Source organism: Leucoraja erinacea, chromosome 46 (assembly GCF_028641065.1).
Source record: "Leucoraja erinacea ecotype New England chromosome 46, Leri_hhj_1, whole genome shotgun sequence".
In the NCBI taxonomy this organism is placed as follows: domain Eukaryota; kingdom Metazoa; phylum Chordata; class Chondrichthyes; order Rajiformes; family Rajidae; genus Leucoraja; species Leucoraja erinaceus.
Genome location: NC_073422.1, coordinates 1,047,681 through 1,069,311, shown reverse-complemented (window position 1 = coordinate 1,069,311; position 21,631 = coordinate 1,047,681). Strand labels below are relative to the sequence as shown.

The 21,631-nt window shown below is 43.6% G+C and overlaps 1 protein-coding gene across 1 annotated transcript in view; it reads right to left on the bottom strand.

Annotated features, from left to right (window-relative positions):
- LOC129715014 (potassium voltage-gated channel subfamily H member 3-like) overlaps positions 1 to 21,631 on the bottom strand; it is a 915,007-nt gene that overhangs the window by 346,512 nt on the left and 546,864 nt on the right. Inside the window, 1 exon segment of the mRNA XM_055664831.1 lies at positions 14,440 to 14,689. Within this exon segment, the coding sequence (XP_055520806.1) occupies positions 14,440 to 14,689 (250 nt within the window).

Here is a 21,631-nt window from a genome sequence, read left to right as displayed (position 1 = left end):
AGCAGAGAGAGATGGGGGAGAGAGAGAGAGAGAGGGAGGAGAGAGAGATGGGGGGAGAGAGAGAGAGAGAGAGAGAGAGAGAGAGAGAGAGAGAGAGAGGGAGAGAGAGGGAGGGAGAGATAGAGAGAGAGGGAGAAAGAGAGAGAGAGGGGGGGAGAGGGGGGAAGAGAGAGGGAGAGAGGGGGGGGGATAGAGGGGAGAGGGAGAGTGAGGGAGAGAGAGAGGGGGGACAGAGAGAGAGAGAGAGAGAGAGAGAGAGACAGGAGGGGGAGAGGGGAGAGAGAGAGAGGGGGAGAGAGAGAGGGGGGGGAGGGGGAGAGAGAGGGGGAGAGAGAGAGAGGAGAGAGAGAGGGACAGAGGGTGAGAGAGGAGAGGGTTAGGGGGAGAGGGAGAGAGAGAGAGAGAGGGAGAGGTAGAGAGAGAGAGGAGAGAGAGAGAGAGAGGGAGAGAGAGAGAGAGAGAGAGGGGGAGAGAGAGGGAGAGAGAGAGAGAGAGGGGGGGGGAGGGAAGAGAGAGAGAGAGAGAGAGAGGAGAGAGAGAGAGGGGGGAGAGAGAGAGAGGGGAGAGAGAGAGAGAGGAGAGGGGAGAGAGAGAGGTGAGAGAGAGAGAGAAGAAAGAGAGAGAGGGAGGGAGAGAGAGAGGGGGAGAGAGAGGAGAGAGAGAGGAGAGAGAGGGGGAGAGAGAGAGAGAGGGAGAGAGAGAGAGCGAGAGAGGAGGGAGAGAGAGAAGGGGGGGGGGGAGAGGGAGAGGGGGAGAGAGAGTCAGGGCTGCCAACTCCCATGCATTGAGCGTGAAAATCACTCATTTCACCAAATTCTCACGCTGATCACAAATTTCTCTCGCTCTGTTGTGAGAAATTCTGTGATCAATGAAAATTTCAAGACTCATATCAACTGCATGGGCCACGGGTGTTGGAAGCAGAAACAGCGTCAGGGGCAGGTGCGGACGGGGAGCTGGGCTGGCAAGTGTTTGCCGGACTGGCGAGTCGCTCACTGCAGCTCCGGCCATGGAGCAGCCTCAGTGGAAGAGTCCCGGGCCGTCGGAAGCGTCGGAGGCGTTGCGCCGCTGCCGTGAGAGTCTCTGTGCCAAATTCGCCCGGGTGACCGGCATGGATCAGGCTGCGGACCGGTGCATCCTGGAGGACAACCAGTGGCTGCTGGAAGTAAGTACCAAGCACTGGGTAGAAATGATGGAAGATAGTGGACTTCAAATAGGGGTGGTTGGAGAAAGCATCCTGCTTACCTGCTAGATTTTCACTCACTGTAACTGCAGGAACAATGTTCCCGATGTTGGGGGCGCTCAGAACCAGGGGTCATAGTTTAAGAATAAAGGGGGGGGGCAGTTAGGACTGAGATGAGAACAAACTTTCTTCATGCAGAGAGTTGTGAATCTGTGGAATTCTCTGCCACAGAAGGCAGTGCAGGCCAATTCGCTGGATGTTTTAAAGAGAGAGTTACATTTAGTTCTTGGGGCTAACGACATCAAGGGATATGGGGAAAAACAGGAAAGAGGTACTGATTTTAGATGAATAGCCATGATCATATTGAATGGCAGTGCTGGCTCGAAGGGCCGATGGCCTATTCCTGCACCTATTTTGTATGTTTCTATGCTTGAGTATATGGCAATAAAACTCGATCACTTAATTTTGAAGCATTCATGCATGATGGAGGTATAATGTAGTCATAGTGATACAGTGTGAAAACAGGCCCTTCGGCGCAACTTGCCCACACCCGCCAACATGTCCCAGCAACACTACCTGCTTTTGGTCCATACCTCCAAACCTGTCCTATCCATGTATCATTCTAACTTTTTGTTAAATGTTGGGATGGTCCCTGCCTCAACTACCTCCTCTGGCAGCTTGTTCCATACACCCATCACCCTTTGTGTGGATAAAGTTACCACTTAAAAAGTTACGTCTTAAAAATACTTCATACAAAAAAAATTGAAATCATTCTTCTACAGTGCACTAAAACATGATTTGAATACATCAAATTTCAAAAAGTTCCTACCCTGGGAGGGGGGACACCCTTCTTCCACACCCTCTCCCCACTCGGTTGCTCCACTCCCTCACCGGGTACCCCCAAGGCTAGTGATCAGTGATCGCACAGCCTCCCCCCTTTCAAAAACGCTCCAATCCAATTTAAAGCATATATATTGCATTCAAGTGTAATGTTAAAAGACTCGCTGCAGTATAATCAAACAATCTGAAGATAGACACAAAATGCTGGAGTAACTCATCGGGTCAGGCAGCATCTCTGGAGAGAAGGAATGGGTGACGTTTCGGTTCTAGACTCTTCTTCAGACTTCGGAGTAGCGGCGCGGCTCTGGCTGCAGCGGCTTACCAGGTGGTCCCGTTGTCTTTGTGTTTTTTATGTTGTTTATTTTTGTTTGGTTAGTCTAGTTTTTTGGTTTTAGTTTGTGTTTTTGGGGGGGGGGGGGGGGTTGAAACGGGGTTTGCAGTCTCTCCCTGCGGGGGAATGCGACCTTTTTGTCGTATTCCCCTTCTCTGCCTCCGTCTGCGCTGAGGCCTAATGGAGCTGATGACCTCGAGGCTCCGGAGGCAGAGCACCGTCAGGACTCGCCCTGAGCTCGCTCCCATGAGGGTGGTCCGGCTCAGGGCTGGAAGAGGTTGGGACGCTCCCGTGAGGACAGCCAGCCCGAGGGTGGAACGAGGCTCCCGTCGGAGCGGCCGAGCTCGGGAAGGTGCGGCGCTGGCAGCCCGAGGGAGGTTCGGCGCCCAAGTCGGGGCAGCCCAGCCCGGGGAAGAAGCGACGCCCAAGTCGGGGCGGCCCGGTCCGGGGGAGAAGCGATGCCCAAGTCGGGGCAGCCCGGTCCGGGGGAGGTTCGGCGTCCAAGTCGGGGCAGCCCAGCCCGAGGCTGAAGATGGTGCAGTACTCACGTGAGGGTGGCTGGGACGGTGTTCTGGTAGCGGTGGCCTGAGTCCGGGGTTCGGCCGCGGGTCAGCAGCTGCTTCTGCAGGACTGGTGGGCGGCAACTTCAACTACCCTGGGCCGTGGTGTTTGAGCTGCGGGACTGTTCTTAACATCGCCCGGGGGGGGGGGGGGTATCGCCCCAGCGCAGAGGGAGAAGAGGAGGGAAGAGACTGCGACCTAAGACTTTTGCCTCCATCACAGTGAGGAGATGCTGGGTGGACTCACTGTGGTGGATGTTAATGTGTGTTTATTGTTGTTTTATTGTATGGTATTATATGTATGACTGCTGCAATTTCGTTCAGACTTCGGTCTGAATGACAATTAAAGGCTATCTATCTATCTATCTAAGAAGGTTTTCAACCTGAAATGTCACCCATTCCTTCTACCCAGAGATGCTGCCTGGCCCGAAGAGTTTTGTGTCTATCTTTGGAGTAAACCAGCATCTGCAGTTCCTTCCTACACGTACGTAAACCGATCAAACTGTTATATAAATGTTGTCCATGTAAAGCCATAAAACAAATACACCAGCAACAGAGGCAGCGAATGATAAAACAATTGACAGTTTAAAGTTTAAAACCATCATCTTTTGTTGCTGCCAACTTGGGTTGCAACAGCAGCTGATGAATTTGAAAAGCAAACTGAATGTCAGTCCAGTCTGCAGTATCCTGTACCTGCATAACCTGATCTGAGGTCCCATGTTCAGCTTTTCACATGACCACGAGAAATGCCAGTCTTCATATCAGATGTCTTTCACGCATCAATAGGGCACAATTGGTCTTCAAAAATGGGTTTCATCGCATGCACTTTATGCATGAAGAATGGTCTCCACCAAAACGCCACCTATTTCTTTTCTACAGAGATGCTGTCTGACCTGCTGAGTTATTCCAGCTTTCTGTGTCTCTCTTCGGTATAAACCAGCATCCGTATTTCCTTCCGAACATTTTATGTTCATAATATCCATATCGCCTTACGATTTAGGAGAAAGATATTTTGGCCAGCAAAACAATCCCATTCCATCACACTTGTTTCCCTATAATATAGTCTCCCCACTTCACCATCAACTTCCCCAAGATTGTGCCATTGACTGCCATACTAGGGACATGTTAACGTGGCCAGTGACAATGTAATGAATCTACCAACCAGCATAGCTTTGGAGATGAGAGGAAAGCAGAACAGCCAAGATAAAGTTACATGATCGAAGGAAGAACATGCAAACCCTACACCAACAGCACCAGAGGCCAGGATTGAATCTGTGAGGCAGCAGCTCCTGTGAGCGTACCCAATAAAAAAAACAAATGTCACGCCTATTAATCTTGCAGTCAAGGGCACCTCACAAATTTCAATCTTCTCAGTAGACTTTATACTTTGTTGAGATTTCATGGAAATTAATTATGTGATTAATAATCAATTAATGTTACATTTTGCTGTGTTTATACCTCCTGGATGAAATATTTTGACATTCACCTGACATTATTGAAAACTCAGTGATGCAGAGAGAAGCAGCATTGATAAAGTAATTAATTTGGGTTTATTGAAGGCAAGTCAATTTTAAAGAGTTTGATAACATCAGGATTTCTCATTATACCCATTTGATCTGAAAAATCCCCACAAATCAGGCAGACTCAATCCAAGCTGCTGGTCGTGCAAATGATCTCAGTGCGATTAATAGCTGAAGTTGCATAGTCATAGATTCAGCGCAAGTGCAGTGCTCTCCATAATGTTTGGGACAAAGACCCATCATTTATTTATTTGCCTCTGTACTCCACAGTTTTAGATTTGTACTAGAAAAAAATCACATGTGGTTAATGTGCACATTGTCAGATTTTAATAAAGGCCATTTTTTATACATTTTGGTTTTACCGTGTAGAAATGACAGCTGTGTTTATACATAGTCCCCCCATTTCAGGGGACCATAATGTTTGGGACACATGGCTTCACATGTGTTTGTAATTGCTCACGTGTGTTTAATTTCCCCCTTCGTCTTCGAGCCCACTCACAAGATTAGAATTTGTTCAGCCAGAGCTGAACACACTTCTCGGCATCTGCACACAATGATATCTGTCTTGCATTTCTTGTGCCTCGTGGTGGAAAGATTGGTGAAAACAAGGCTGTGATGTGAACGCTCTTTCCTTGACCTCAATTGCCTCCTTAATGCAGGTATAATTTTACTAGAATGTTGCCTTTACTAGAATGTTGCCTGGGTTTCAACAACTAAGTTACAGAGAAAGGTTGAATAAGTTAGGTCTTTATTCTCTGGAGAGCAGAAGGTTAAGGGGGGACTTGATAGAGGTCTTTAAAATGATGAGAGGGATAGACAGAGTTGATGTGGACAAGCTTTTCCCTTCGAGAATAGGGAAGATTCAAACAAGAGGACATGACTTCAGAATTAAGGGACAGAAGTTTAGCGGTAACATGAGGGGAAACTTCTTTACTCAGAGAGTGGTGGCGGTGTGGAATGAGCTTCCAGTGGAAGTGGTGGAGGCAGGTTCGTTGGTATCATTCAAAAATAAATTGGATAAGCATATGGATGAGAAGGGAATGGAGGGTTATGGTATGAGTGCAGGCAGGTGGGACTAAGGGAATATAATTGTTTGGCACGGACTTGTAGGGCCGAGATGGCCTGTTTCCGTGCTGTAATTGTTATATGGTTATATGGTTATATGGTTATGGTTATAAGAGAGCTCTCAGCACCTAGTATTTCCTCCAGTCTTTCCATCACCAGTGGAAACGTTTATTGCTGTTTATCAACATGAGGACCAAAGCAACACCAATGAAAGTCAAAGAAGCCATTGTGAGACTGAGAAACAAGAGAGTTAGAGACATCAGCCAAACCTTAGGCTTACAAAAATCAACTGTTTGGAACATCATTAAGAAGAAAGAGAACACTGGTGAGCTTACTAATCACAAAGGGACTGGCAGTCCACAGCCGATGACAAGAATTCTCTCTATAATTAAGAAAAATCCCCAAACACCTGTCTGACTGATCAGAAACACTCTTCAGGAGTCAGGTGTGGGTTTGTCAATGACCACTGTCCTGAGAAGACTTCAAGAAAAGAAATACAGAGGTTACACTGCAAGATGCAAATCACTGGTTAGCCGCACAAATAGGATGGCCAGGTTACATATTTCCAAGAAGTACTTAAAAGAGCACCACAGTTCTGGAAAAAGGTCTTGTGGACAGATGAGCGAAGATTAACTTATATCAGAGTGATGGCAAGAGCAAAGTATGGAGGAGAGAAGGAACTGCCCAAGATCCAAAGCATACCACCTCATCTGTGAAACACGGTGGTGGGGGTGTTATGGCCTGGGCATGTATGGCTGCTGAAGGTACTGGCTCACTTATCTTCATTGATGATACAACTGCTGATGGTAGTAGCATGATGAATTCTGAAGTGTATAGACACAATGCTCAAGTATCTGCTCAAGTTCAAACAAATGCCTCCCAAACATACTGCTAAAGCAACAAAGTTTTTCAAAGCTAAAAAAATGTTAATTTTTGAGTGGCCAAGTCAATCACCCGATCTGAACCCAGTTGAGCAGGCCTTTTAAATGCTGAAGAGAAAACTGAAGGGGACTAGCCCCCAAAACAAGCATAAGCTAAAGATGGCTGCAAACCAGGCCTGGCAGAATATCACCAGAGAAGACACCCAGCAACTGGTGATGTCCATGAATCGCAGACTTCAAGCAGTCATTGCATGCAAAGGGTATGCAACAAAATGCTAAACATGACCACTTTCATTTACATGACATTGCTGTGTCCCAAACATTATGGTGCCCTGAAATGGGAGGAGCTATGTATAAACATTGCTGTAATTTCTACATGGTGAAAGCAGAATGTATAAAAATGTCCTTTATTAAAATCTGACAATGTGCACTTTAACAGTTGAGCAGGTAGAGGCCTTTAGATACCTGGGCACAGAGATTGACACCCACCTGTCCTTCTCCCAGCACACAGACTCTGTGTACAAGAAGGCACAGCAACGCCTGTTCCTGCTGAGGAAACTCAGGAGCTTTGATGTCAGACAGGACATTTTAATAGCTGTCTATAAATCACTTATAGAATCTATACTCACCTTTAACATCACATCCTGGTTCACCCTCACCTCTGTCAAAGACAAATCAAAGCTTTCCCGGATCATCAATCAGGCAAGCAAAATAACTGGCAAAACTGAAAATCAATTATCAGTACTCCACACCCAGGCAGTTAAAAGGAAAGCCAATCTCATTACACAGGATCTCACCCACCCCCTGCACAAGTCTTTCCAATTTCTGCCATCAGGCCGCCGATATAAAGTCCCCCTATCCAAGAAAAACATCCACAAAAACTCATTCACACCCATTGCCATAAACAGCTTAAATAAAAAATGAACAATGGACAAATTAACCCTGACGCATTGTCACTTTACACGTATCCACAACTTTTATCTTGTCTATTTTTACAGTTTTTAATCTTTATATTTGCTTTTAAGATCGATACACACTGTGTGTGCTCGCAGAAATCTGTGTTGTATGACTGCTTATCAGTACATTGTCCTGTCTGTATGTTGAGCCACGTCAAAGATGATTTTCTGTTACGACAGACAATAAAGTTTTATGAATCTGAATCTGAACCACATGTGATTTTTTTTCTATTAGAAATCTCAAATTGTGGAGCACAGAGGCAAATAAATAAATGATGTGTCTTTGTCCCAAACATTATGGAGGGCACTGTAGTTGTGTTGAGAAAGGGTCCACTGTTACTCTGTGATAATTAGTTTAATTTAGTTTACTTTAGACATATAGTGTGGAAACAGGCCCTTCGGGCTAATGATGAGTAACATTGGTTAAGAAAATATTCCTGGAACTCAGGATCCTTTGCTTGGTGGCCATTGTTGAGGTGTAGGATCTTCACATTTTATGCAATTAATGTTCCTTTTACTGCTTTTGAGATTTGGAGCAAATCACAAAATAGTCACAGGTGTGGAATGTGAACATTCTTCAGGTGACTGGGAGTTTTTACTGAGTGCTTCGCCTTCCTCCAAAGTCCCCAAAAAACATACTGGAAGGTTGGTTGGCAATGGCCAATGTCTCCTTGGTGCAGCTCAGTGGAAGAAGAATTTAAAGTCTGTTGATAATGATGTGAGAGAGAGAGAGACAATAAGCTACAGAGAGCTATAGTGAAATAAGAAAGGGGATGGGATTGCCCTATGGGGAAGCAACATGGGACTAGGTCAAATGGCTCTCTTCTGGGTTATAATACACAAGTAAAACACCAGAAATGTAAAGTATTATTTGACATTATTCTTTGGTATATCACTGAAAGCTCAACCATCCTATATTTACTTCCAGTAAACATACAATAAATTATCTTCCTCAATGACGTTACATTTCTTTCATATGCACCATAAAAAAACAATATTTAAGTAAACCCTCAAACCCTTTGTGACTGGAGTTCAATCATCTTATTCTTATGTCTTTCAATAAAGTTTTTTTTTACAGATGATACAAACGTGGGTGGTTTTGCAGGTAGTGAGGATGGTTGATGGAATCTAATGCAGAGAAATGTGAGGTGGTGTATTTTGGGAAATCTGACTCGGGCAGGCCGTACACAGTGAATGATAGGGCTCTGGGTAGTGTTGTAGAGCAAAGGGATCTAGGAATGCAGGTGCATGGTTCTTTGAAGGTGGAGTCGCAGGTAGATAGGGTGGTCAAAAATGTTTTTGGGAGGATTGTAGCTGGGACATGTTAGCCACTGTGGGCAGTTTGGGCCAAAGGGCCTGTTTCCATGCTGTATCAATCTATGACTCTTTGATTCTAAAGTTCTGCAGCTAAACAGTTAAACGTTTGTCTAAGATATCACAGGCACAATTTCAATTACTTTAAATGTAATACATTCCTAAGAGCACAAGAGGCCGGATCAGCAATAAACCATGCACCCCTTGAGTCTTTGGTGGTTAGTGTGCAATTCCTTATCTTGAGACTGGCTGCTAATTTCAGGTTGTTGATCAGCAGCATGAGATTGATTCTCTAACTTTGTTTCTCCCCCACTCTAGTTCTCTGACTAATTTCACTGTCCTCCTCATTAATTTGACTGATATTTTCCTGTGTGTACGCCTCGCTGTTACCTTCCCCTCAGCCAACAATGCCTACATTTCCTTGATCATTGTCGGCTTTGATCGCTCATTTTCACACCTTACCCTTCCATAATTCTAGATTCCCTCTCCCCAGACACAGTCTGAAGAAGGGTCTCAACCCGAAACGTCGCCTATTCCTACTCTCCAGATATGCTGCCTGTCCCGCTGAGTTACGCCAGGATTTTGTGTCCATCATGCTTATTCCTTCTTTTAATAAAGGCCAACGTGCCAATTGAATGCCGTGATTGAATGGCGGAATAGGCTTGATGGGCCGAATGGCTTAATTCTACTCCTATTACTTATAGAAACATAGAAACAGAAAATAGGTGCAGGAGGAGGCCATTTGGTCCTTCAAGCTAGCACCGCCATTCATTGTGATCACGGCTGATCGTCCCCAATCAATAACCCATGCCTGCCTTCACCCCATATCCCTTGATTCCATTAGCCCCTAGAGCTCTATCTAACTGTCTCGTAAGTCCATCCAGTGACTTGGCCTCAACTGCCCTCTGTGGCAGGGAATTCCACAAATTCACAACTCGCTGGGTGAAAAAGTTTTTTCTCACCTCAGTTTTAAATGACCTCCCCTTTATTCTAAGACCGTGGCCCCCTGGTTCTGGACTCGACCAACATTGGGAACATTTTTTCTGCATCTTTACTCTTCATTACTGTTCATTACTCTTTTTTAAAAAATGTGCTATCCACCAGGGCGTCACGGTGGCGCAGCGGTAGAGTTGCAGCCTTTCAGCGCTAACAGACAGCCCGATCCCGACTATGGGTGCTGTCTGTATGGAGTTTGTACATTCTCCCTGTGACCTGCGTATGTTTTCTCCAAGATATTCGGTTTCCACCCACACTCCAAAGACATACGGGTTTGTAGGATAATTGCATTGATATAAATGTAAATTGTCCCTAGTGTGTGTAGGATAGTATTAATGTGCGGGGGTCACTGGTGGGCCGAAGGGCCTGTTTCTACGCTGCATCTCTAAAAACATTGTATTTTTTTTCCAAGTATGGCCATATACTAGTTTAATTAGAACAGACTTGTCAGTTTACACTTTCTGTAATGAGGTATTCCAAATACCATCTCAGGGTTGTTAAACACAAACTTGCCTGCAAATCATTCAAAGCAGCACAAGGGGGAAGAGAGAAATAGTACAATAAGGCAAGCAAACATGTTTAAAATGAACTAATCTCAGCACAACATATCATTGGTGTCAGCCCTCCTGGGCTAGTATTTTAAATCTCAATGGCATTAGTGTGAGTATTTGTTTAAATGAAGAACAATGGGGGCCCGGTGTGGTGGACAGTGGGAGAACAAAGGAGGACCCGGCATGGGGAGACACGGCGAGGGGGGGCCCCAGTGTTAATCCTGGCTAAATTGGAGAGGCGAGGGCTTCAAAATGGGGTAAAAGCTTCAGGGTTGCTGGGAGATTTGGTCTATTTGGAATTGCTCTCTGCAGAGCTGGGACAAGCTGCAAAGAGGTGCCAGGGTGTCTGGAGCTTAGATACAATTTGCAAGCAAAGAATGGGAATATCTGGAAACTCTGTCAATTAGGTGCAAAATGCATAGAATGGATCGGACGGCTGCAAACCAGACATACACCTTGTAAATAATTGTAAATAATGTTGCAGAGTTCGACTTTGCTGAGTGTTGATTGGTTAGTTGTTGAGCCTTGTCTGGGTTTTCTGTAAATCAGGGTAAATGTTTATCAGTTGGCTTCCTTACAAAGTCCGTTTTGAAGACAATGTATTGATCTGTTGTATCATTGGGTTAGGGAAATGCCTGTTTGGTATGGGGTTAATTGATATCTGTAATTGGGTTATTTAGAGACCACCCACATATGGTTCAGCCCCTGGAGTTCCCGGGGCATATAAAAGTCTGTTGCCATGAGTTTCAGCACCGATCTTCTGGGAGAGCGCTTGGGACTGCGTGCCCTTCTGGAGTGTCTCTGTCTGAGTGAGGCCTAGAGAAATAGTATGTCTTGTGTTATTAATAATCGGGGGAATATTTTCATTCTTAATTTTAGTTTTGTTAGCTTGGTTTGGGTTCATCTGTTTGTGCAAACTTAAAGTTAACTGAGTGAGAGAGAGACTGCTTGATAGACTGCGAGTGGGAGTCAGACTTGGATTGAAATCATTTGATTGAAAGTTTTGAATTGAATGCGATTCTAAACTGTGATTTAACAGAGAAGAGGATTGGGAGAGAGACTGAATAGGAGTGAGTGGTTTGAATAATTAAATGGGAGTGATTGAATAGGAGTGACTGGGAGAAAGTGAAAGGAAGCGATTGCTAGAGTAAGTGTGAATCGGAACGACAGTCCATCATTGTGTGGGAGAGATTCCATTGACCCTGGAGTCTGAGGAGAGGTGATTGGAAGAAGTGTTAGTGTCTGGAACCTTTATTTTGTAATTTGTGTTTTGACCATTGTTCCGAGAATGAGGTATGTCTCTGAGAAGGACTGATCAAACAGATTACAGAGCCCGATAAGGATAATTTGCGGGGAACTTCCAAATGAAGTGGATAGACTGAATGGATAATTGGGGAAATTAAATGTAATTTTGAAAGAACAACATTGGCTGTTAGGGGAAATAAAGATTTTAATTGGGATAAACTATACAGAGACGATCGTTAAAAATTATGGGAATAGTGAGGAAGGAAACAAGTTAATTGGGATGTGGAAGATACTCTTCATTAAAAGAAAAATAAATAAATACATTGTTTTGCTGTCCACCCTAAGAATGGCGGCTTGTAAATTGGGAATAGGAGAAAATAATAGAATTGCTCCTTCTCAGGACATTTCAGAGCGGGGACAGGGAGAATTAGCAAGCCAACAGCAGGAGCAGGAGCAGGAGCAGGAGAGAGCGTCATCTTTCGGAGGGGAGACTACTTAAACGGCTCTTAAACGGGAGGTGCCGACGGAAACTAAATTGTTTAAATTTGGTAAGAATGAAATATGGTCTGCACATCTTGAAGAGAGAGATATTTAGCAGATGTCACGATGTGCTGAATTCTTCAGAGTAGAGAGAGCCACAGTATTCCTCACAGAATTCTCATGTTCGGAGAAACCATGCGCAGCCTGCGAGCGGGGCACATGGGAGGAGTTAGCGTTATCTTCGGCTCTATCGATTGTTTAAATTTGATTGTTTAATCAAATTGATTGCTTAAATTTGAACAGCTGGCAATTCCACATAAATTGGAATGAAATTGTAATATCGGCTACAATGCTGTGGAATAAGAAGGATAAGATGGGCATTGGTATGAAATAGTAAATTGAAGGCTGAGACTGAATTTGGTTAAATTGGAAATTTTATCATGGTTTGCTTTAAATTAAAGTCACGCCTGTAGGGAAATCTGAACCCAGCTATAATTATATGATTACCTGTCATCAGATATACTTATTATAACATCGTGTGGGTATGAAGAAGGCTAATTAGTGTAGATCCTAGAATAATAAAGAGTATGTTAGGGAATGGATTGGAATAGGGATTCAACAAGAGAGCACAATATAATAGTTTCAATAGATAATAGAATAGGAATAGGTTTGGATGTGAGGGAAAGCATGAATGCATGATGGTAACTTGCTTTGTCCCAGGTTTCTTAGGATTTTCTAGGGTTTAGGCTTGACTGTGGAAGGTGATGGAAGATTGGGCAGCAACATGGATGGAGGGAATTCGCGCCCATGAAAACTCATTAGGTGAAGATTACTCAGAAAGAACGTGAAGTTATGCCCATGAATACTTGGGATGCTTGACAAGATTCTGAGAAGAAACATCATCATCTTGTGTTACTGATAGATGGGAAATGTAAAGCACACTTATGAATATCTGGTTAGCTTATTATTGAGCCATTTTGGTTATCATTAATGATGGATTATCATTATGAGAAAAAGGAAGGAACGTTAATCCTGGCTAAATTGGAGAGGCTAGGACTTCCAAATGGGGTAAAAAACTTCTGGGTTGCTGGGAGATTTGGTCTATTTGGAGTTGCTCTCTGCAGAGCTGGGACAAGCTGCGGAGAGGTGCCAGAGTGTCTGGAGCTTAGATATAATCTGCAAGCAAAGAATGGGAATATCTGAAAACCCTGTCAATTAGGTACAAAATGCATAGAATGGATTGGATGGCTGAAAACCAGACATACACCTTGTAAATAGTTGTAAATAATGTTGCAGAGTTTGACTTTGCCGAGTGTTGATGTTGAGGTGTTGAGCCTTGTCTGGGTTTTCTGTAAATCAGGGTAACAGTTTCTAAGTTGGCTTCCTTACGAAGTCCGTAATGAATACAATGTATTGAGCTGTTGTATCATTGGGTTAGGGAAATGACTGTTATGTATGGGGTTAATCGGTATCTGTAGAGACCACCCCCGTGTGGTTCGGTCCCTGGAGTTCCCGGGACATATAAAAGTCCACTGCCACGAGTTTCAGCATCGATCTTCTGGGAGAGCGCTTGGGACTGCATGACCTTCTGGAGTGTCTCTGTCTGAGTGAGGCCTTGATGGCTTGATCAGGCAGAAACAAGGATCAAACCTGCGGTGGGATAAGTACAGTAGTTGAACTGTGACACGCTTTTGTTAAAATATAATGGAGTTGTTTCAAGTGCTTGATTCAGTTTTTATACTGAAACTAGACTGGGGGGAAGCTTAGACACAAGCAATTATCACCGGCGTGGGGGGGACCTGGCGTGGGCGGAACCAGCGTGGGGGGGACCTGGCGTGGGGGGGAACCGGTGTGGGGGGCCCCGATGGACCTGGCGTGGGGGGGACCGGCGTGGGGGGAACCGATGTGGGGGGGAGGGTGGGAGAACAAAGTGGGCCCCAGTGTGTCGGGGGGGGGGGGGGCACTCTAGTCTAGGCCCAGGGGATAAGTCTGTGTCGGTTGTTTGTTCATTTGTTCTAGAAGGCCTGTGGCACGGCAGACAGACAAAGTCGCTGTGTCGGAAGGGTTTGTTCCTATTTGTTCCGGTGAAGGCGCTGTGCACACGGCAGACAGACAACAGTCGCTTGTCCTTTATTTTTTTCACTCTTTAATTTAATTTCATGTTTTCGTGTACCTTGCCGTGTGTTGTGACTGTCGGCAGACCAATTTCCTTCCGGGTCTGAATAAAGTTCTATCGTATCGTAATACCATTGATTTTATTGGGGTGGGGTGACTATATTTTTCTCAATCTTACCAGTGAAGGCGAAGGAGGAGCACAAGCTGAGAAAAAGCACAGAGCTACAGAGTAAATGGTGTAAAGTGGTTCACAATAACCTTGTCCTTCTTTTGAGTTATTCACAGATTCCTTCACCATAGCAGAGAACAAATGTGCAATTCCCCAGAGACATCTGGGTCTTTATTCTACCACCATCCCTGATACTGGCTTTGGGGATATAGTATAATTTGAGATTAAAGTCTTACCAAGCATGAAGAGGATCTCTACAAAGATGTCGCTCACACTGGGCGGATTTCTTGAAGCAGCGGAATGGTCGTCTCTGCCGGCGCTGAAGCAGACGTTGTATGGAACAGTCACTGCAACGTAAAATGTTGCCAAGAGGATCAACCAGTCCCATCCAGCTTTGAAAGTGCCGTAATGAAGCAGAATAAACCTGGATTTCTGGATAGCTGCAACTTTATATTCTGGGAGTGCAGGTTTCTCTCCAAAGACATTCTGTTCAGAACAAATTACAAAATAAACACACACACATTGCTTTATGTACACTGTAACAACTGTCTCAAAGATAGTTCAAACATTCAGACTGCAGTCATCACACTTCAACTGAATTGTTACAGGGAGGTCTCAGTTCTGCACTGATCACAGATAATAAACAAGGTACAGGGCTGTAAACAGTTATCGGGTTAGAGGCAGAAAACGGAATCATCTCTATTTGACAATTGCTTTCCGTGAGGATTATTTTTTGGTCTCAGGTATTTAAATATTTATGGAAGAAGGAAAACTGCTATGTGTATTCAAAGCTGTGATGCCACAAAACAATGAGACAGTCATTTCTGTAGACACTTCTCGTGAATTGTAAAGATACAAGGAAAATGTTTGGTCAAAACTATAGCTAGGATAGATTATTTTTTCTTGGTAATGCTGATGAATTCAGGACGGTGGAGAAGCAAAATAATTTACATATTTTTTTACATAACCCACTAAAATTGAACACACAAGGCCAATGGGCATGATTGTCTGCAGTACCAATATTAATAAAATGTGAGGTGAAAGTGACTTTGCATGAACGAGGTTGCTTAGGAATGAAAAGGTGTAATGCTGATGAATAGCATTAGAGTCAGATACATACGCCACATCTTGCATTTTGCAGGGCAATTAATTTCCTATTTAGTGTGGCTGCAAATTCACTTTAATTCAGTTATATCAAAAATCTTTGAGAGTTATAAATCAGCCACTAGCAGTGAAGGGCCTGAAGAAACAATCAAGATAGATAGATAGATAGATAGATAGATAGATAGATAGATAGATAGATAGATAGATAGATAGATAGATAGATAGATAGATAGATAGATAGATAGATAGATAGATAGATAGATCCTTTATTGTCATTCAGACCTGACGGTCTGAACTAAATTATGTTGCCTGCAGTCATACACAGAATAAATAATAACAAAACATACAATAATCACAAATTAAACATCCACCACAGTGAGTTCACCAAGCACATCCTGACTGTGATGGAGGCAAAGTCTTAGTCTCCGTCTCTTCCCTCTTTCTACTCCCTCTGCATCTATGTGGCCCAATTAAATTATATAACTTGACATTGCATTTTGCTCCTATAATAATAATAATAATAATAATAATAATAATAATAATAACATATTTTATTGTCATTGCACAGAGGTACAACAAGATTTAAAGAGGTGGTAGTGAAACTGTCTCCGGAGAGAGGAGGAGAACTTCATCAAAGTAGGCATTCCTTGAGGAGATTTCGCAGTGGAGTAGACAAAGTGTTTAAGAAGGAACTGCAGATGCTGGAAAATCGAAGGTACACAAAAATGCTGGAGAAACTCAGCGGGTGCAGCAGCATCTATGGAGCGAAGGAAATAGGCAACGTTTTGGGCGAAACGTTGCCTCCAGCATTTCTCCAGCATTTTTGTGTACCTTCGATTTTCCAGCATCTGCAGTTCCTCCTTAAATACAACAAGATTTGGTATGCAGCTTTCATCCGATGTAATAACTTAATTAGTTAAACATTTAGACACCCAGAGAAACAAGATTAAAATAAAAACAGTATAAAGACGTATAAAAGTAGTATAAAGTGCAAATAGGTCTGTGCCGGGTTGAAGTGCGACATGACCATCCGAGGGAGAGTTCATTTGGGGGGGGGGGGGGGGATGGGCACTCATCAGGGCCGGTTCAGGGCAGGTATAGCTCTGGGGATGAAGCTGTTCTTAAGTCTGGAGGTGCGGGTGTAGAAGGCCTTGTAACATCTGCTGGATGGTAGGAGTTCGAACAGACTATTACAAGGATGTGAGGAGTCTTCATGAATGCTGATGGCCTTCCTGAAGCGGCTGCTGACAGATTGATTTGTGTGCAGACTTGCAGATGAGCACATTCAGTCAGAACTCAGGATTTCACCATTGACAGGCCATGTGAAGTCACTACCGCCATAGAATTGGTGTTTAAGAACAAGAGTTAGATAGAGCTCTTAGGGCTTATGGAATCAAGGGATATGGCGAGAAAGCAGGAACGGGGTACTGATTTTGGATGATCAGCCATGATCATATTGAACGGAGGTGCTGCCTCAAAGGACTGAATGGCCTACTCCTGCATCTATTTTCTATGTTTCTATGTTTTGGTGGGGGCATAACATGTATGTATTTGTGCATGGGGTTTGCAAGCCTGAAGCCATAGTTCATCATGCATGAGTTTTGTGGATGTAAAAAGGCAGTTTGTGTGGGAGACCCTGCTAGTGCAGTCAGGCCAACCGTTCCACTCCATTTGAGACAATGTGCTGGTTTATCTGTGAGGTGGGATATGTAGTAATCAGGTACTTTTCATCTTCCCTAGCACCTTCTCCTTAGTGATAACCATTCCACTAACTTCCACCCCTAAAGGGCCTGTCCCACTTTCACAACCTAATTCACAACCTTTGCCGAGTTTGCCCTTGATTCATCCTCGTAGCATGGTTGTCACGAGGTCATAGGAGGTCGTAGGTAGGTCGTGGGTAGGTCGTGATGCTAGTCATAGGTACTCGTGGCATCAAGTAGGTCGGGGCGTTTTTCTAGCCTGATGAAAAATGTCCACGAGTAAAAAGGGTCGTGAATTAGGTCGTGAAAGTGGGACAGGCCCTTAATTCTCATGAATTTCCTGTGTGTTGCTGGTGTCTTCCACTGTGAGGACTGATGCAAAACATGTATTCAATACATCTGCCATTTCCTTATTCCCTATTGTCACTACTCCAACATCATTGTCCAGCAGTCCAGTGTCCGCTCTTGCCCCGTTCTTTTTATATACGACAAAACTTTTGCTATCATCTTTTATATTATTGACTAGCTTAATTTAATTCAGTAAAGCCGGTTCGGCTGTAAAATGTCAGTGGTTGGTAAAATGTTAGAGTCCATTATAAAGGATGAGGTTTCTGAGAACTCAGGTAAGGTGGGATACCTGATAGTTAGCTTGCAAAGCCAGACAAACGTGATAATTCATAGTATTCATAATTAATAATTAATATGGAGGATAAGTAGTAGTGAGGCCCAGCGCAAATTGAAGGAACAGCACCTCATATTTTGCTTGGGCCGCGTAACAACCTAGCGGTATGAACATTGACTTCTCTAACTTCAGGTAACCCTTGCTTTCCCTCTCTCTCTCCATATAACCATATAACCATATAACAATTACAGCACGGAAACAGGCCATCTCGACCCTTCTAGTCCGTGCCGAACACGTATTCTCCCCTAGTCCCATATACCTGCGCTCAGACCATAACCCTCCATTCCTTTCTCGTCCATATAACTATCCAATTTAAATGATAAAAATGAACCTGCTTCCACCACCTTCACTGGAAGCTCATTCCACACAGCTACCACTCTCTGAGTAAAGAAGTTCCCCCTCATGTTACCCCTAAACTTCTGTCCCTTAATTCTCAAGTCATGTCCCCTTGTTTGCATCTTCCCTCCTCTCAGTGGGAAAAGCTTATCCACGTCAACTCTGTCTATCCCTCTCATCATTTTAAAGACCTTTATCAAGTCCCCCCTTAACCTTCTGCGCTCCAGAGAATAAAGACCTAACTTATTCAACCTATCTCTGTAACTTAGTTGTTGAAACCCAGGCAACATTCTAGTAAATCACCTCTGTACTCTCTCTATTTTGTTGACATCCTTCCTATAATTAGGCGACAAAAATTGTACCCCATACTCCAGAATTGGCCTCACCAATGCCTTGTACATTTTTAACATTACATCCCAACTTCTATACTCAATGCTCTGATTTATAAAGGCCAGCACACCAAAAGCTTTCTTTCCTTCCCTCTCCCTTCCTAATTCTCCGACCAGTCCCCCGATTAGATGTTATCTCTTTATGCTTCGTTGTCAGCTTCTCCTAGCTAACAATTCTTTATTTTCCTGGAACTCCATCCCCTTTGATGTCTCGTTTTCACGCCTTACACTTCCTTATCTCTGTGTCGGGTCCCTGTCCCCTGAATCTCAGTCTGCAGAATGGTCTCGACCCGAAACGTCTCCCATTCCTTCTCTCCTGAGATGCTGCCTGGCCCGCTGAGTTACTCCAACATTTTGTGTACATACAAATGATAATTATAGACGATGAAAGTCTACAGGTATCAAGACTGGAATATACTAAATCTCTTTACTAATCAAAGAAAAGCACCCAAAAAATCAAATGAAGTCCCCAAGAATACTTTAAATGTCATTTATGTTATCGTTAGTTACATGAAGAATAGCAATGGGGATATCCAGTCATGTATAATGGTAAATGAACAATAGCCTTAAAAACAATAGACAATACTTTAATTACTTTGTCATTGGAAGAGAGTGAAGTTCAGCAAAATCCAATTATTTTAGAGTGACATGGTAATAAGGGTGAAGAAGCAAAGATATTGGGACAAATTGTAGCTACAGTTCTCCACAGTGAACAAGACGATGAACTGCCAAGTGTTTTTATTTAGTTTTCAGTTTTAGAGATACAGCGTGGAAACAGGCCCTTTGGCACACCGAGCCTATGCTGGTGTGATCCCTGTACATTAACACTATCCTACACCCACCAGGGACAATTTATACATTTACCAAGCCAATTAACCTTCAAACCTAAACGTCTTTGGAGTGCAGGAGGAAACCAAAGATCTCAGAGAAAACCCACGCAGATCACGGGGAGAACGTAAAACTCCTTACAGACAGCACACGTAGTCGGGATCGCACCTGGGTCTCCGGCGCTGCATAAGGCAGAAACTCTACCACTGCGCCACCGTGACCACCCAAAAATTGTTGCTGATTGTACATACCTTACTTGCCTCTTCAGGCAAAGCCTGGTTAAAGAGACTCAAGCTCAATTGGGATAAAGTGTTCAACTTTAACACATTGCTCCATGGTCTGAGCAGGTTCTTGATGAGGGTATAGTAGTTGAGCCTTGTTCGCTAGGCTCTCAAAATGGGATGAATAAACTGGAAGGTCTTGAGCACTAGTGAAAACGGGTAGATGGTTTGGTGATGTCCACTGTGGTGATCTCCAATTCAGACATATCTGCCTATCTCTGTGACAACCACAAGGTGACCTGGGTCAGCAGTAGATAATCAACCAAATATGGGCTTGTCATATGTGAAAGATCTATGCTAAACCTGATCCATTCTGCTCATATTGCCACTTCACTACAGACCAGAAAAACGAATACCCTGAGGATTATATATATATATATATATATATATATATATATATATATATATATATATATATATATAACTGGAATAGCTCAGCAGGAAAGACAGCATTACTGGAGAGAAGGAATGGGTGACATTTCAGGTCGAGACCCTTCTTCAGACTAGTCATAGGACAGCTTTTTGTGTCTATCTTGTCTTAACCAGCATCTGCAGTTCCTTCCTATGTATATATGTATAGACACATCTGCCTTACATGGTGAAATCATTCTTCAAACCTTTTCATGCCATGATTGTCAAGACAAATGCACATTTGTCCTTGTTTTTGTAATCAAGATAAAACATCGATTTTCGCAATGCCAAAAGAATGTGCTTGAGCGGATTTTGAAAAGTCTCCATAAATGCACCATGAAACTGAAGCAAATCGAGTGCACTTTTCACTCACTGTGGTCATGCACTTGAATGAATAGAACTGTCAAGGAGAGAGTGCCAGCAATACTGAATACCCAAAGGTCAGGGGATGTCACAGTGCTCAGGTCTGTGCTAGATATGCTGAAATATCATGCCAAATTATTCCCCTCAAAGTTTAGAGAAATCATAAAAGCTACGGAAGACACACTGAGACCGCTCAGGTTGTTCAAAAGAGATGTGAAAATGCTCGGTCATGTGAACTTTGTGAATAATATACACATCTGGCTCTTTGTAACCTATTCCTTTTCCCTTTAATTTAAGACTTGAGAATGGGCAAACAGAGTAGTGTATGTAAATGTGTAAGAAGGAACTGCAGATGCTGATTTAAATTGAAGATAGACACAAAAAGCTGGGTCAAATTTCGGGTCAAGACCCTTTTTCGGACTGATGGCGCTGTCGTCTGGCCTGCCCCAACTGAGCACCATCATATTTAGTGTTAAGTCCTCATGAATTTTCCAGAACATACCACTAGTGAGAGAGTCTAGGACTAGAGGTCATAGCCTCAGATTTAAAGGATGTTTTTTAAGGAAGGAGATGAGGAGAAATCTTTAGTCAGACAATGGTGAATCTGTGGAATTCTTTGCCACAGGAGGCTGTGGAGGCCAAGTCAATGGATATTTTTAAGGAAGAGATAAATAGATTTCTGATTAGTACACATGTCAGAGTTTATCGGGAGAAGGCAGGAGAATGGGGTTAGGAGGGAGAGATAGATCAGCCATGATTGAATGGCAGAGTAGACTTGATGGGCTGAATGGTATTATTATACCCCTATCTGTAACGACCTTATGACCTTATAACATGACTTAACTGTGCCAAAGTTCTGGAAACTCAACTCTCCACTGTAGAGTGTACAATAGACAATAGACAATAGGTGCAGGAGTAGGCCATCCAGCACCGCCGTTCACTGTGATCATGGCTGATCATCCACACTCAGTACCCCGTTCCTGCCTTTTCCCCATATCCCCTGACTTCGCTATCTTTAAGAGCCCTATCCAACTCTCTATTGAAAGCTTACAGAGAATTGGCCTCCACTGCCTTCTGAGGCAGAGAATTCCACAGATTCACAACCTTCTGGGTGAAAATGTTTTTCCTCATGTCCATTCTAAATGGTCTATCCCTTATTCTCAAACTGTGGCCTCTGGTTCTGGACTCCCCAAATATCGGGAACATGTTTCCTGCCTCTAGTGTTTCCAAGCCCTTAATAATCTTATATATTTCAATAAAATTCCCTCTCATCCTTCTAAATTCCAGTATACAAGTCCAGCTCCTATATTCTATCAACATATGATAGTCCCGCC